This window comes from Alexandromys fortis, unplaced genomic scaffold (assembly GCF_014885135.2).
Source record: "Alexandromys fortis isolate MF-2015 unplaced genomic scaffold, M_Fortis_MF-2015_v1.1 scaffold_206, whole genome shotgun sequence".
Taxonomy (NCBI): Eukaryota; Metazoa; Chordata; class Mammalia; order Rodentia; family Cricetidae; genus Alexandromys; species Alexandromys fortis.
In genome coordinates this window covers 1,077,123-1,094,478 of record NW_026068097.1, presented here as the reverse complement: position 1 = coordinate 1,094,478, position 17,356 = coordinate 1,077,123, and the positions used below count along the sequence as shown (strand labels likewise).

Below are 17,356 nucleotides of genomic sequence, written 5' to 3'. Positions count from 1 at the left end.
AAAAAAAAAAAAAAAAAAAAAAATCCAACAAAACTTGGGATCTCTCTAGCATGCTGGTTCTGTACACTGAGTCATACCCCACCTTAAGCTCAACTAATTTTTTTGACTCCTTTTTGAGACATGGTCTCATGTATCCCGACTAGTTTCAAATTTGCTGCATAACCAGGGCCAACCATGATCTTTTGACTCTTCTGCCTCGACCTCTTGAGTACTGAAATTATAGATGTGTACCATCATGCCAAGTTCATGTAGTGCCTGGTATGGAATCTAGGGCTTTATGTATGCTAGGTAAGGAGTCCCCAGACCAAACCCATCTAATTCAACACTTCTCGTCTGGACAGCTGCTACCAACTGCTGTCCAAATGGGAATTGAGGATGTCAGCTGCCCTGGGACACACAGGTAGACAGCTAGTTTGTAATGACTGTGACATGAGACCAGAGGTTGCAGAGCCAAGGGATTGGAGGGACTGAAGTACAGTCAGCACACCTGTCACGAGCTCCAGCTTCTCAGAGGGGTCACCTTCATCATAGAGCTTTGGGTGGCAGCGGTTGCCAATCTGGTTGATAAGTTCAGCTGGGAGAGATGCCAGGTCTTGTCGTACCCGGATGCGACTTCGGGACTCGAGGACCACCTGCTCAGGGAGGGCTTCTACTTTCTCAGCTGTGGAAACAAGGGCAAGTATATTCATGTCACACACATACAGACAGAAAGACACACACACACACACACACGCACGCACGCACGCACGCACGCGGGTGGCACTTACCTGACTGACCAACGTTCAACATACTGTACATGGTGTACATATTGCAGATCTGACGGTACTGCTCATCTGTACCCTCTTCACCTGCATCTTCCTCTTCGTCCTCCTCATTGTGGTAGGAGCCAGGGCTGTCACTGGTGTAAGCACTGGAGGTACCTGGGCTGGTCCGCTCTGACATGCTGGGTCCACTCACACATCCCCCCACTGCAACCACAGCCACTGCTGCTGTAGCTGTGGCCACTGAGACAGGTTGGGGCATCCGGTTTGGGGCCAAGTCTGGTGTGGAGAACTTGGCCATCTTGCGGCTGCCATTGTTGCTACCACTGCCTCCAGCCTCCTTCTGGCTGCTATCCCATAGCCTCTTGGCCATGGGTGTACATTGCACGGAGTCCTACTCCTGTTCTGTCTTGACCCGTGACACAAGGGGCAGTGGCGTGCTACAGGCTGGCCAGCCCAGTGTCTGCGCTACAGGACTCTGAGGCTCTGAGGATGGGGCCTCCTCCGGGTGCAGGCCCTGGGAGTCGCAACTTGGAGAGCTAACTTTGAGGAAGAACTCGGTGCCCTTCTCCATGATCTCCTGGATCTGCAGGAAGCCGGCTGTGTAGATGAGCAGGAACTGGTCCCCCATGTTCATGCTCAGCCGGCCTGTATAGCAAAATGTGAGGATCTGCTGGAATGACTGGCTGCACGGCGGCTGGCAGTTCCACCACAGCACTGTGGCTGCTGTTGAATAGGTCCCGGAAATAGGAGCTGCTGGCGGCCAGCACAGCACCGTGGGCCTTGAAGGCATGGCCCTTAACCACCACTGACACATCACAGTATAGTCCCTGCAGCCGCTGCTCATTGAGTCACTCGAGGATGCTGTTGCCGAAGTTTGAAATCTCCATCTGCAGGGTCTGCGCCATGGCGGCAGCTGGGGCCGGGCCTGGGCCCGGGGCGCGCCCCACTGTGTCTCGGCCTCTGCCTCTGTGGCCTCCGTGGCCTCCGCCTCAGCAGCAGTGGTAGCCGCGGCGACCATTCATTGTGGGCCAGGCCGCCCCAGCCGAACGCCGAGTGGGGATTTCTTAGTTATTAATACAAACGAGCATTAGAGCTCTTAGCCCAAGACTGGGAACACCTTTGACCTAAAGACTTGATTGCTCTATGTAACTTTTCTGGTGTCCAGAGACAGTTGTTTCTTCTGTATGATACTTAGCAAGTCTCTACCCTTATACACCCTCAGGTTTATTCCCTTTCCTGATGCTTCTCTTCTTCTGCCACTCTTGAACTGTTCAGTTACTTTCCTTCTGTAGCTGTGCAGACAACTGCCTTGATGAACCCACAATTCAATCTGTTGATACCTCAACTGCCACTGCTGCTCTGCTGCCTCTTCTGTCGCTTTCCTGCCTCTGAGGATTTATTCCTTGGCTACAATCTTATATTATGAAAAAAAGGCAAGAAAACATCTCTTGAGAAGGATGGAGAAATAGTTCTATGGCTCTACCAAAGGACCCAGGTTTGGTTCCCAGTAACCACATAACAGCTCTCAACTATTTGTAACTGCAGTTCTAGGAGATTCCACAATTCTTCTGACCTCTACATGTACCAGACATGCACATGGTACACAGGGAAAAAAATTACAAAAAAATATATTAATATGTTCGGACATAGATATATTTAAAAGATCACTTAAAGAAACCTTTCATTTGGCCTGGTGCTACAATCCAGAAAAGGCAGTAACTGATGAATGTCTCCCTTGCTACTCATTGAACCAAACTGCTTTCTTTTGTAAAACCAGTCATGCTCATCGAGGCTTATATTTTAGATCAATCACAGCCTTGCCACTTACCACCAATCACATTCATAATGATTAAGTTTTTGTATAAATCATGACAGTGACACATAGGACCAATCATAGTTACTGAAGTTTATATTTTTAGACCAATCACGGCCTTGCTCTTAACAGAAATCACTGTCATTGAAACTTGTGTTTTGACCAATCACAGCCTTGCTCTTAAAAGAGACCAGAGTCATTTAAACTTGTGCTTTGACCAGTCACAGCCTTGGCTCTTAGGACCAATCACAGTCAGCAGGTATTATGTTCTCAGCCAATCGCATAGGCAGTGTGTATTCTATTGTTGCCCGGATACGGTAAACATAAGAGCAGTTGACTTCAAGTGGCTGGTAAGGTAAGGTGAAGGCAGTTGGTGCTGTGCTGTAAGGGCAAAAATCTTGGGTTGTTTTCTGTTTAATCTTGTGCCAGTCATTGAGACAGTGATGGTGAACTCACCAAATGTAAACTGTGAATTTGATAATTTACTATTTCAGTAATATCAGTGTTTAGTTTAGTCTAAAGTTGTATAGTCAAAGTGTATACCTATATGTGGTCTTTAAGCTTAGTTTTCTAACTTGATCTTTATGAAATATCTCTCATTTTCTCAAGTGATACTGTTTATAGCACAGTTCACTCTTTCTAATAACACATATCATACATTGGCAAATAGGGCCAGACTGGCTGTATTTTTAAATACTGACAAGTTTTATCATGATGGTTATCTAGTATAAAACCATGAAGGATGAACTAAGATGAATAACTAAGAAAGAATAGATGAGAAACTGAAGAATGCGGGTATAGAAGAAAGAAGATAGATGGAAGTTAGGTAGATAAATGATAGAGGAGAGATATAGGATAGCTAGGGATAAAAGTAATAACAGTGGAAGATAGGATATCTAGATGATAGGTGGTAAGTGGATGGAGATAGATACAGGATAGGTGACAGAAAGGTGGAAAATAGATACAGAGTAATTAAAGATAAATGACACATGGATGGTAGAGAGATGCAGGGAAGCTAGAGGATAGGTGGTTGATAGATGAGAAACAGACACCGGGTAGCTAGGAAACAGATGAAGGATAGATAAATGGAAGACAGTTATGGGAAATCTAGACGATTGATGATAGATAGATCACAGAGATCCAGGGCAGCTAGATGATAAATGATACATGGATGGTATAGAACACAGGATAGCTAGAGGACAGCAGATAGATAGATAGATAGATAGATAGATAGATAGATAGATAGATAGATAGCAGACAGTTACAGAAAATCTAGACGATTGATGATAGATAGATCACAGAAATCTAGGGCAGCTAGATGATAAATGATACATGGATGGTATAGAACACAGGATAGCTAGAGGACAGCTGATAGATAGATAGATAGATAGATAGATAGATAGATAGATAGATGATAGAAGACAGTTACAGAAAATCTAGACGATTGATGATAGATAGATCACAGAGATCTAGGGCAGCTAGATGATAAATGATACATGGATGGTATAGAACACAAGATAGCTAGAGGATAGCTGATAGATTGATGGGAGACAGGCACAGGGTAGCTATAGGATTAATGATAGCTGGATCACAGAGATGCAGGGTAGCTGGGTGATAAATGATATAAGAATATGACAAAGGATACTTAGAGGATAGATGATGGATAGATGGAAGACAGGCACAGGATAGCCAGAGGGTAGAAGATAGACAGATTGAAGACAAACAGAATAGATATAAGATAAAAAATAGATAGATGGATGATAGACACCATATAGACAAAAATATGACTAAAACGATGGAAGATAGGCATATGATAGCTAGAAGTTAGATGAGAGGTAGAAGAGAAGTATAGGGTAGTTAAAGAATAGTGATACATGGATGATCAACAGACACAGACTAACTAGAGGCTAGAAAACAGATATATGGAAAATAGATAAATGATAAATAAAGGAAAGATGATAAAAAGATGAATGATAGGAAAAGGAGACCAAAGAGGTAGAGGATAGCTAGATGGAAGTGGAGACACAGGGTAGCTAGAGATTAAAAGATAGATGGAATAAAGACAAAGGATTGGTAAAGGAAAGATGATAATTAGAAGGAAGATAGATACAGGATAGCTAGAAGTTGGATGACAGATAGACACAAAAGTGGTAGGTGAGGATAGATGATAGAAAGATGGAACAGAAATATAGGGTATGATGATAGGTGGTAGATATATGATAGCTAGATGATTGATGATAGATAGATGGACAGTAAATACAGGTTAGCTGGAGGATAAAAAATAGATAGATGGAAGACATAAACAGTTGAGTTTTTTGATAGATATATGGAATAGATAGATAGATAGATTCAAATAGCTAGAAGATGATATATGATAGATGGAAGATGGTTACAGCATGTCTGAAGGGTAGATCATAGGAAGATGAAAGATAGACACTATTGATAAAGTATATTTATATGACAGATAGATGCAAGATAGCTAGAAAATAGTGATAGGTCGATAGAAAATAAACACAGAATGAGATAGATGATGTATAGAAGAAAGGACAGATGGTAGATGGATGAGATACAGGAAAGCGAGATGATAGATAACAGAGAGAAGATAGGAAAAAGAATAGCTAGAAGATAGATGAGTGGAAAGTAGACATGTGATTTCTAGAGTATAGATTATTGATTAATGGAAGGTATAGACAGGATGATTAGAGGATATACTACAGAAAGTTGGAATATATAGTATATCTGGATGTGAGAATATAAATAAATGGAAGATAAATGCACTATACCTATAGCATAGATGAGAGATAGGTGAAAATAATAACAGGAAAATAGACACAGGGAGAGCCTGAGGATAAATGATACGTGGAAAATACAGGATACCTAGAGGATAAACAGTAGTATAGTAAAGACAGGATAGCGAAAGAATTGATGATGGATGGAAGATAGATACAGGGTAGTGATATGATAAAGAGTAGGTAGTAGACAGATAGGACATCTACAGGATAGATAATGGATAGTAATAAGGTAAAGAATTGATAGATGAAAGACAGACACAGGACAGATATGAGATAGATGCTGGTTGGATAGAAGGAAGATACCAGATTTTGAGAAAATAGACAATAGACATATTGAAGACAGCATATGTAGAGGATAGATGACTGATTGGTGGATGATAGTAGAGATAAAGTAGGCACAAAAATGTAAGTGGCCCATCAGTACAAGATAGGTACAGGATAACTATAGAATAGATACAAAAATGGACATAGGATAGTTAGAGAGTATATATATATATATAAGTAGATAGATACAGGAGAGTTACAGGAAAGAAATAGATGGAATATAGACACAGGATGTATATATAACAGATTTCAGAAATATGGGAGATGGATAATAGACAAAGGATATATAGAGAATAGACAGTAGTTAAATGGAAGATAATAGATGGAGCAAAGACTTAGTAAGGATAGAAAATGAATGATAGATGAAAGATAATAGATCAGAGAAAGATATGATATAGGTAGTTCAGCAGTAATAGATGGAAATTAGACACAGGGTCAAAGAGGTATAAATGATACATTGAATGTAAACACAGAAAAGGTAGGTGATAGATTATAGATAGAAGATAATAGCTGAAAGATAGATACAGGTTAGTTAGAGGATAGATTGTTGCTGTGAACTAAGAGGTAGGAAACACAGGATGGCTTGACCATAGTGCATAGCTAGATGATCACTATAAATTCATGAGAAAGGTTATATATAGTGTAAAATATAGACCATAAAAGATAAGTGATAGATGGTAGATAGATAGAAGATAGATAGAAGGTAGATACTATATAGGTAAATGAGGAGTACAGGTATGATAAATACATAGCAGATAGAAAATAGAGGATGGATTTATACACATATATAGACAGATGACAGAGTTTAGACAGAGTTGACAGCAAGAAGACAAATGGATGATATATGATAGAAATACAATATATGATAGAAGATAGATAATAGGTTTATAGATGAGAGAGGATAGATAGATAATGATATGTAAAAAATAAACGATATAGACAATTGATGACTGAAAGAAAGATGGTAGATAATTGAGAGATAACATATAGAAGATGGGTTGTAGGTGAGAGAAGACAGAATAGAGGATAGAAAGTTGGTAGGTGACAGATATAGCACAGGTATATGCTATAGACTATAGAAATATGATTGCTCAATAAAACATTGGTCTGATTTTGTTTTAGAATCTACCCATACCTGATGGAAAAATGAGTCGATATCGACGTCAAAAGAAAAGGAGGTAGGAATTCATAGTTGATGTAGATGGCAAAGCCTTCTGCCCTTCCCCCTTTTCTTATTTCACATCTAGCCAAATAGTCTTTCCTAGGGAAGGATGACTCTCTTGAGAGAAATTTGGACTTCTTTTTTGGGTTTTCTATTCTTACAGATCAAATTGCATTGGAACACCTAGTCAGAATTACTGTTATTAAAGTAGGTGAGAACAGACTTATCAACAACTTACCATTACACTCAAGCTAATTTAGATTTATATTAAGTAATTGCCAAACCATAACACCAGGCATAGTGTTGGGCTGCGCTGGGAAGACATAAAAAATAGATTGGTCGCCACTTTTAAGAGCCTTGCAGACAAAGGTCAATGACATTGAATTTAATTTCATTGTTTTAAATAGAAACATGGTTTGTTTGTTTGCTTGTTCATTTACTATTTATTTTAAAGAGTAGCTCTTTCAATTTATTCCAAGACTTACCTCAAACCCACGATCCTCCTGCCGCCCCACCTGAGTATTGGGATTAAGGCCATTTGCAGATATAATCTGCCATGGTAGTTTTATTTTGTATAATGAAGACACTGGATGTTTAATTCATACAAAAGTCTGTCTTTCTGTCATCTTAGTCCTCCTATTGAGGCACCGTATGAATGAATCATATGCCTCTGCCTTACCATTCATAAAGATCATTCTATTTTTCTGTTGATTAGGGTGGCCTTTAATCCACGCCATAGGCTAACATATAAGGATCGTCGCAGTTTGCTGAATATACTTCAGAGAATGGTGGATAGTCTTGAATATGGAGCCTCTAGACGGAGACCCAGAGCACGCTCTGTGAAATGTCAGACAACCATTCCGGCTGCTCCTTCTAATCCAAGAGGTTTGACTTAGACCCATTTTTTTTTTCTGTGTGCCATTGCTGACATGAAAGCCTCGCAGCCCTCACAATGCTTCAAGTGTCTTAAGGGATATAGTATTGGTTGGAGGTGTCCTTGAAGTACCTTTGCATATGCAGTTTGTTTATCTCCATTCACAAATCTTTGAGTTTTTGTTTGTTTTTATCTTTAACGCATAAAATATTCCCGAGGCTTGTTCAAGAGTGAAACTTACTAGAAACATATATGGAAATTAATAAAGTCCATTTATGTGAACCTATCTTATGATGCTTATATCATGGGACACATTTAATTAAGGACATAAGTTGGCTTTATACCCATAAGCATTTAATCAAACTTTCCTAATCTTAGGTGAAGTGACAATTTTCCTGACCCAGGTATGCCTCTATGAGTTTCTCTGTTTCTGTGCCCTCTCTATGGCTAAACCTCCCCAAATATTTGTTAGTCCTTTTGTCCACTCCCTCACACTGCATTCTTCTTCAATCCTCATCAACAAGGTTATAGGTGCTACCACTCTTCATCCCACTGCCCCGATGCTGCACACCTCATTGCCTCTTTAGTGAGGACAGGAGCTCATCTGCCCACCAGAACATTGTCCAAGATAAAGATGTGAGACTCCTGCCCTCAGGTCAAAATCACCCAGCACAAGGCTTGTATCCCTCGAGTATTTCTCTTTTTCTTGTGGGTTGTGTAGAGGAGCTATTTCTTATCGTTGTAAAACCCTGAGATAGGAGGGTATGTTGCTGAATTCCTTTACTGCTTCAGGTCAAGGAAGAGGGGTGGGTGGTAGGGCTGTGAGAAGGAGCAGCTGTGCTTCTCCCTGAGGAAACCAGAAAAAAAGGATGGAAAACAGTGACAACTGTTGAGGTTGAAGATCCTCCAGCGAAACGCCTTTGTCCAGAAATTAAAAGAGTGGACTTCCAGTATTTACCTAGGGACTGGTAGTATGGGTCTATGTAGAACTCTTGACTTGATGTATTTTGGATCCTGAGTTTTGACAGAAGCCAAAGGAAACCTGTAATTTGAGTGATTTTCAATTCCATCATTTCTTTGTTTGTGAGAATTGGTACACCGCAGTTGGAGTATTTTTGATAATATTAATTATAACTTTCGTCTAGAAATATGGCTCAGTGGATAAACTTAAGTTCAATCCTCAGAATCCACATATGTGTGGCAGAAGAGAACTAAATCCTAAAAGTTGTCCAAAAATGAGCTATAGGACATGCCCCCACACAATATATTCACAAAATAATAAAATGAATTTTTTTCTAAATTACAAGTTTGCAGAGTATAATATCAATTTCTAATTATTATTAATACAACACCTCTCCTTCCTTTCCCTAAAAGGAGCATTAAATATGGTAGTCAACTATGACCGAAAAGAAGTTCCCATTTTCCAAACCTATGAGGAATTTCATAAGACAGTTCTTCGGGTAAGAGTGCTTTTGTTCATTGCTTACTTTTACATGCGGATCACAGTTGATGCTAGATGCACTACAGCACTTTTCAAAGCATAGCTGGAAGAATATATGCTTTCAAATAACACTACAAGTATTATAACAATAAATATTCTTGGATGAAAACCTAAGTCACATGGGAACATCTTTTATCCTTTCAAGCACGTTCATTAAAAAGAAAATTTGGTTTAGAGATCATATACTGAAATTTGTGTTAAGAGGTCTCAAAATGTATCGTTTGAAATCTGGCAATAGTTTTGTGAAGCCAAATGTATATTCAAACATTTTGGAGTGCACAGTGAAACTATGCTTATTTCTCTCCTCTACCACCTTTTAGCTTCTGTGAGATGTTAATAACTTGTCTTCATTATTTTGACTCATGAAAAAAGTGGAGTTTTTTTTTTTAATTTAAATTGAGGCTGTGGGTGTGGTTCATTCACAACACTTGCTTAGCATATGCAGATTACTGCATTCAATACCCTGACACCAATAAAAGTAGCATCCAAGTTTTGACTAATACATAATGATTGTGGGACTTGTCAGTTGTTAGCTTTGGTAATGATACACTCAACCCAGTTTCAAACCACAGCAGGTAATACAAGACTATTTGAAACTATCTTTCAGTTCTTTAATGATTATGTTATGATTCAAATCTTCTACATTTCATGAGTTATCTTTGGTAAATTATATTTCCTAATAATTGGTCTATCCCATCACTTTCAATTTTACTGGTATAAAATTGATGGTAATGTGTTCTAGTCATGTTTGTTACAGCTGAAGCTTTTGTAATGATATCTACTTTTTATTTTAACATTATTTGTGGACCTGGAGAAATGAACAGTTAAGAGCACTGGCTACTCTTGCAGAGAATCTCAGTTTGATTTCCAGCACCCTCATGGCAGCTCACAACCATCAGTAGCATCAGTAGTTCAAGTTTCAGGGGATCTGACACAGTCTACTGCCCTCTTCTGGCACCACACACACACACATGCACACAGAGGAACAAACCACTCATATGTATAAAACAGAAACATTTTTAAAAGGGTTGTGCTTTTCACTATGCAAATCACTTTATCAGCGGTTTGTTCCCAGTATTGTTCTTTTCAAATAATAGACTTTTTATTCTTTATTAAAAAATCTATATTGTATCTTTACATTTTGCTCTCCACTTCATTCTTCTTTCCCTGAGTGGTTTATTTCATGCACTAAAATATTTATGTGGTCCATTCATGTTGTAGCTGGTGACTGAATTCTCTCTAAAGGCTGAATGATAGTCACTTACATGTTATACTAAAGTTTTCAGAGCCTTTTTGTCTGTCATCTGCTTGGACTATAGAGTAATACTTCTCTGTCTAAATCAAACAGTTGAGCTGGGGAACTATGTAAAGACAAGAGGTTTGTTGTAGCATTGGTGGGATAGTGGAGAGCATAACTTCCTTCTAAGAAATGAGGCTTATTTAGCAGCAAGTTTGAAATTCTGTGTCCTTTGTTGATGGTCCCTTGACTATGTCATTTGTGAGATGGCTTTTTGATGAAACTGTCTTCACAGTGGAGGTAGCTTGTGATAAGGAGCAATCATATTTGTAAGACAGAAAGCCAGAGAGTGGGGAGGAATCACCAGTCTTCTAGTAACAACCACCTATTAGAAACTAACCACAGTCCCAGAAGAACTAAATTAATTACTAATAAGGGAACATAACCAGTGACCTCCCACCTAGGCCTCTCCTCTTAAAGACCCTACCACCTCTCACACTGTGCAATACAGAACAAGCTTCTGATGTGCGAATGCTTGGAGGACCGGCCACAACCAAACCATAGCAGATTGCTTCCAACTTTTGGCCATTGTGAATAATGCTGCTGAGAACATGGATGGGTAAACAGAGCTATTTGAGGTGCTGCTTTCAATTCTTTCTTATGTATGCTCAGGAGTAGAAACACCAGAGTCTATGGTGTTCTCTAACATTGAGGACTGGCCATATAGATTTTCACAACTTCTTCATTTTAACCTCTCATTGACAACACACAGGTATTTACATTCCTTCACAACTGTCTTAAAGCTTGTAGTCAGAGTCTTGTCTTCAGTTTTAGGCCCTTTCCATTAATATTTGCTTTTTTTTTGTTACTGGGCTTAGGTACCAGGGACTTATGCAGATGGCAAGAACTCTACCAACATAAGCACATGCCCAAGCTCTCCTGTGTTTTACCATGCAATTTTACTTCTGCATTAATGTTTTATTTTCCTTTATGCTGAAGATGAAACCCAGGACCTCATATATGCTAAGGAAATGTTTTGCCACTGAACTATAATCTCAGCTCCTGAATTGATATTTTTATGATAATTTCATTTAAAGAACAGTTGTTATGTTTCATATCTTTGATCAGTTTTGAGTCATTCAAATTTTTAAAATCCATGTTATCTGTGTTCCTATATTTAGCACTCTTTTCTTGTCTGTAAATTCCAGTGTTTTCTTTTCAGCCTCATTCTGCATTTGACTTTTTCTATACACTCTTCGTGTATAATCAATTTCCCTTCCCAGTGTTTGCTAGTTTGTTTTTACCATAAGGTCCTTTATTTGTAACTATCTGTCTGCATGAATTTTATGAGCCTATTTATTAAAATATTCATTTTATTTCAAACCAGGACTTCTTTGAATTAAATATTAGATTGGAGTTGTGGAAGACCACGCATGCAGTGTCTGGATTGCATCTCTAAATTTGAGTGAATGTGGACGTTTGATTAGTACTTCCTAATGGAGCCCAGGTTTATTTTTCCTCCTCCTCTTAGACTTGAGGAAGGCCCACACATATCCACATCTCCTTTGAATAACCTTTTGGCATTTCACATGCTCTAGATAGCAGCTTTTGGGAAACCTTTACTATTTCCAAGCTCTAAGTAACCAATGATGGACAAGTTTCCTAAGGCTCTAATATCACTTTATGTCCTAGTGCCTACATTCATAGTCGTCTGTGACATGTTGTTTTCCTTACTTTGTTATGGGCTGGGTTCTACTATTGAAAACAAGTTTATTTTATTAGCATATATTGATTGCATATAATAATCAGTTTCACTATGACTTTTTATACATTTATATGATGTATTTTGATCAAATTTGCATCCCATTACCCTCTCTTGTCACTTCCCCTTCTCACTGATCTCTTTCCTCCTCCCAGTTACGCTATCCTTCTTCTATCATAGCTTGGAGGAGATGGATTTCATGAGACCACACCCCTTCCCTGAGAATAAATAGCTAACAGCAGCTAAGGAAGAGCTGCTCATGAGTCCTCAGCTCTTCTTAAGGGTCTCTAGGCAATTAATGGTTGCTAAGGGAACGAAAGATGTTTTCTTCTGTCTGTAGCCACTGGAAATGTACTAAAAACACCTATATAGAACTCCTCACCCAGGCTCCTGTAAGCAGCACTAATGAAATTTATAGAAACAACTCTGAAAACAATTTTGTAGCTTATAAAACCATTTTAAATGTTCTTTATATTTGTCTGTATACCAAATCTATTATACAGAGAAAAGTAATGGCAGTAACCATATTTTAAGTAGATAACTAGACTAAGAACAAATGAATGTGCCCTTAAATATAATTATTAGCCATTTAAAAATTAAATATGCTTAAAATGTGTCAATCTACACAGCAATTAATCTTCCTAGCTTGTGTTGGAGAGCTTAGATGTTAATTGGGTGTACAATGAAATTTGTTTAAGTGACACATTATTTGATGAATATCTCATGCTTAACCTTAAGGAGATTTTTTTTGTAGGAGGCAGAATAATAGATTTTTAATTAAATGTGTGCCTACTTCATTGATATGTAAGAAATAGAATACACCAGTATTCTGTTATATTTATGCACTTATAAATAAAACTATCATTTTATAATTGCATTATTTAATTGTTATTATTCTCTTTATTAGTCATTTGAAAACATTTCAATTATATTGAGCACAGATGGGAAAGTTGTTTTTATATCGCAGAATGTGTCACCTCTTCTTGGACATCGTCCAGTAAGTTCTTTTAGCGTTTGGGAAAAAGGGTCATTCTGGTTTTCTGTTTATGGACTATTTCTTCTTATCTTTATATAAGTCAATGGTGTTGAGCTATGCCCATTTCATCATCTACATTGGTTTCAGTGTTAAGTCAATAAAAACAAATTCTGGTTTGAGGTAAGAAAACACAATTTCAATTTTGCTTGGGGGGTTTCTCAAAGAAGACTGGTTTTCTTTTATTTTGCCTAGAACTTATGATTCACACGCCTCAGCTTTCAGTGTGGTCTGCATCCCCACACAAGCCAAGCATGTACTTTTTGATATAGCAGTTGCTTTGGAATCAGTGTCTAGCCTCTAAGTGCCTGATTTGAGAGAAGGCAGCTCTCACCAAGATGAATGTGGTGTGGGGTCTGTTACATAGTGATTGAGGAATGAATGGTACATAGTGACTGAGCAATGAATGAAAGTCACGATTGATTCATGCTGAGTTATGGCATCTATTGTAGGTCTTATTTTTTCTATGTCTTAATTTTTAATTAATTTATTTTTAAAATCTGAGATGTATTCTTCTAGTAGTATGATGTTATGCTCTTTTGGCTCTTTTTGGAAAATATCTCTCTTTGTCTCTCTGTCTCTCCCTCTCTCTCTCTTCATTTTTGCATATATATATATACATACATAGTGTTCTATAGTTTAGGCTACCCTGAAATTCTGTGTAGCTCATTAGCACATTTTGTACATATATGACATACTTTATTCTTATTGCACTCAGAAATTAAAATTCATGTAATTTTCATCTTTTCTAATAGTTACTCCTGTAAACATTAATTACCTCATATAAAATGTCTGTAAGAATGTTTAAGTAGCACATTTTGCAGGACAGGTGGATATTAGATTTACGGCAGTTGTAGTTGTGATGTAATAAAAAGTACAAAAAGTGTGAATTAAACGGAGTATAATTCTTCAACTTGTAAGGAATAAAGAAGTTGCACTTTGTGTTAATATTTAGACAGTGTCTGAGTGAGGTGATTGTTTAATCATTAGTTTGCTGGGAAAAAATCAATGAAAGGCCAGGTTAATCAGAGATAAATTTATTGGGGTATTTGAACTATATTTTATAGATGAACCAATGAAAACATTTTTATTGAAAAATAAGTATTTCTTTAGAGTATTGGGAATTAAGCTTTCCCCATCAAAATAAACAATGCCAGATTAAAGTATACGGAGGACTAGGGACTTGAAAGTGTGTTGGAGAGGCCACTTTTCGGTTCTCAATGTTCTGGCCTGCTTAGACCTAAAATAATCACATAGAAGCTGTATTGAATTAAATCACCACTTGGCCCATTAGCTCTAGATTCTTATTAGCTAATTTTTATATTAATTTAACCCTTTTTATCTGTATATTGCCATGGGGCTGTAGCTTACTGGCTAAAGTTCCAGCATCTGTTTCCAGTGGGGCTACATGGCATCTCTCTGACTATGCCTCCTTTCTCCCAGCATTCAGTTTAGTTTTCCCCGCCTAGATAAGTACTGCCCTGCTATAGGTACAAAGCAGTTTTTTTATTCATTAATTAATGGTAATCACAGAATACAGAGGAAAATCCCACATCATCTCCCCTTTCCTGTTTAAATAAAAAGGAAGGTAAAATTACATATTATAAAACAGGTATCAAGCAAGAATTACAGTTACAATATTTACATTTTATATTTTATCATAACTAAGGAGAACTATAACTATAAAATTTTCAACTTCATCAAAGACTCCAGGACGCTATAATATTACCTAAGCAAACAGGAGGTGTGTTGTAAGCAACTTCCAAAATTCTAGAATTGACTGCCTGGACAGTCATCCAAAGTTCTTCTGTACCATTGGGGCATCCATCTTCAGCCTACAGTCCCATAGAATTCAGCAGACTTTTACAAGAAACAGGAAATTTCAAAGATAGATCTGTCTATATTGACAGTTTGTCAGTCACTTTCTTCTGTGTCCTGAAGAATGTCTAGCAGAATCTTTATTGAAGCAGGAACCCCAAAGAATCATCTCACCTTTAGGTAAGCTTAGCAGTAATTTCTCTGTGGATCCTGCATATCTAGTTTATCAAGCAGTCTAGGCAAGAGCAGTTTCTTGCCAAATGGTCAACCGGCTCCATAATGAGCCTTTTCAATCCCCATCGTCCTCTTGAAGTAGCTTGGTGCTGCCAGGAGCAGATGTGTCTCATTGTCATGAGAAGGCTTACGTTTTTAAACATTTTAAATGCTATATTCTGAAGGTCTATGAAAGATTTGAAGAATACTTAACTAACTGAAACATATTTCTACACATATAGAAAATCTAACTAACATGACTACAAGCCTGACTATTATAGATGAATATTTATTAACCTACATTTTTAATTATACCTTACATTTTTTAAGTGAACTACACAATCACAGTACCTTAAACAAGAGCAGAAATATACATATAACAAGTTTAACCTTAAATTTGTATTAATAAACTAAGATCTATGCCAATGCAAAAGACTGAGGAAGGCATAAAAGAGAAAGAATTCACATTGAAATATGAGAAAGTGCACAGTCAAAGGTAGGCAAGGCTGTATGGGGGTTTCCAATCCATATTCACTTGCTTGGATCAAGGTCTGAGACAACACTTTGAATAAAGAGCTGTGATTTTTTCCAAGCACATAACACAGAGAGAAAGAACACAATGTAATCATTACAGAGTGTCTGTGGTCTCTGAGATGGATAAGGAAGACTTCAACTGTTTGCAGAAAATAATGTACAAGAAAACTGTCCAGAATGGATTTTAGACTGGAGTAATTGCAGGCTGGTAATGAAAACTGGCTGAATCACAGCAGCTGTAGCCATAAATGGGCAAGGGCAGAGCTAAATTCACAGGTAGTAAGGAGACAGGACAGACTAAAAGCCTCAGTGTAAAAATAAAATTTGTTCTCTCTCCTTCTCTCCAGGAAGACATTGTGGGGAAGACTTTATTAAATATTCTTCTTGATGAAGAAAAAGAAGAAATAGCTCAGAAGATCATTCTTAATCCTCCATTGGCTAAATCAGGTATGTATACCTGGTTTTGTTTTATTTTTATTTAATTTTGGGTTGCTGAGTGACAAGTAACACTCAATTGAATAATTTATTGCTTTCTTGCCCCTTAGTAATATTCGCAAAAAGATTAGTCACTGTAGCTGCTAATCATATATTCATTTATGTTTACAGCTTATAATATCAAACACCACATTTCTATCATTAAAAATCTCTCTTCTGTGGGGGAGTGGGGAGGGGCTCATGGGTCTTTACCCTTGGCTCAGGATCTTGTGACTTTTGATGGATGGTGTGAGAGGTAAGTGGGTTTCTTTAAGGATGTGGCCCCTGGCAGGCTAACTATGATCTAGATCAGTGGTTCTCACTTTCATAATGCTGTGATCCTTCAATAGAGTTGCTCAAGATGTGGTGACCCCAACCATAAAATTATTTTCCTTTTGACTTCTTAACTCCAAGTTTGTTACTGTTATGAATTGTACTGTAAATAGCTATGTTTTCCAATGGTCATAGGTGAACTCTGTGAAAGGGTCACTTGTCCCTCAAAGGAGTTGTGACCCACAGGTTAAGAACCACAGTGGATGCTTCACATTCAGAAGTATATGGAATTGTGTGGTCTTTGTGGACACAAAGTTGGGAAGGACTGGGTGGAGGTGTGGATCTGGATCTTGGGGGAGCAGGGAGGGGTTGGATATGAACATGATCAAAATATGGCACAGGCATATATGAAACTCCCAAGTACTCAATAAAAATACTTTACTGAAAAATCATCCCCAACCCTGTCTTGTTCTTTACCCTATTCCCTAATTACAGAAGTATTTTTCTAGTCACGGTAGTGCCATATAAATAGCAGTGAGTTTATTCTGGCTATTACCCTATTCTACAGATGATAGCCCTGTGAGTACCAGCATTTGTGGAAAGAAAACTGTATTCTTTAAAATGTTTTCTTGATCCAGGTGTGGTGGGGCACTCTTTTAATCCCATCACTCGGGAGGCAGAGTCAGGCAGAGCTCTGTGAGTTTAAGGCCAGCCTGATCTAAAGCGCGAGTTCTAGGACAGACCAGGCTACATGGAGAAATTCCCACCCCCTAAAAAATGTG

At 38.1% G+C, this 17,356-nt stretch overlaps 1 protein-coding gene and 1 pseudogene across 1 annotated transcript; one reads left to right on the top strand and one right to left on the bottom strand.

The window, feature by feature from the left end:
• Positions 1-72: 72 nt before the first annotated feature.
• Positions 73-1,669, bottom strand: LOC126489374 (nucleus accumbens-associated protein 1-like; annotated as a pseudogene).
• Positions 1,670-2,916: 1,247 nt separating this feature from the next.
• Positions 2,917-16,671, top strand: Pasd1 (PAS domain containing repressor 1). Its single transcript, XM_050123617.1, has 7 exons — positions 2,917-2,932; positions 6,816-6,871; positions 7,571-7,740; positions 9,104-9,189; positions 13,137-13,226; positions 16,175-16,274; positions 16,652-16,671. Exons 2-7 carry the CDS (start codon positions 6,840-6,842, stop codon positions 16,669-16,671), a joined length of 498 nt encoding a protein of 165 aa, XP_049979574.1. The 5' UTR covers positions 2,917-2,932; positions 6,816-6,839.
• The last annotated feature ends 685 nt before the right edge of the window (positions 16,672-17,356 follow it).

Bases quoted from the DNA above. Each gene is read 5' to 3' on its own strand.
- Pasd1 (XM_050123617.1), top strand. From the start codon at position 6,840: ATGAGTCGATATCGACGTCAAAAGAAAAGGAG. The intron at 6,872-7,570 runs GTAGGAATTCAT...TCTGTTGATTAG, and splicing joins CGACGTCAAAAGAAAAGGAG to GGTGGCCTTTAATCCACGCC. The intron at 16,275-16,651 runs GTATGTATACCT...ATCCTTCAATAG, and splicing joins TCCTCCATTGGCTAAATCAG to AGTTGCTCAAGATGTGGTGA.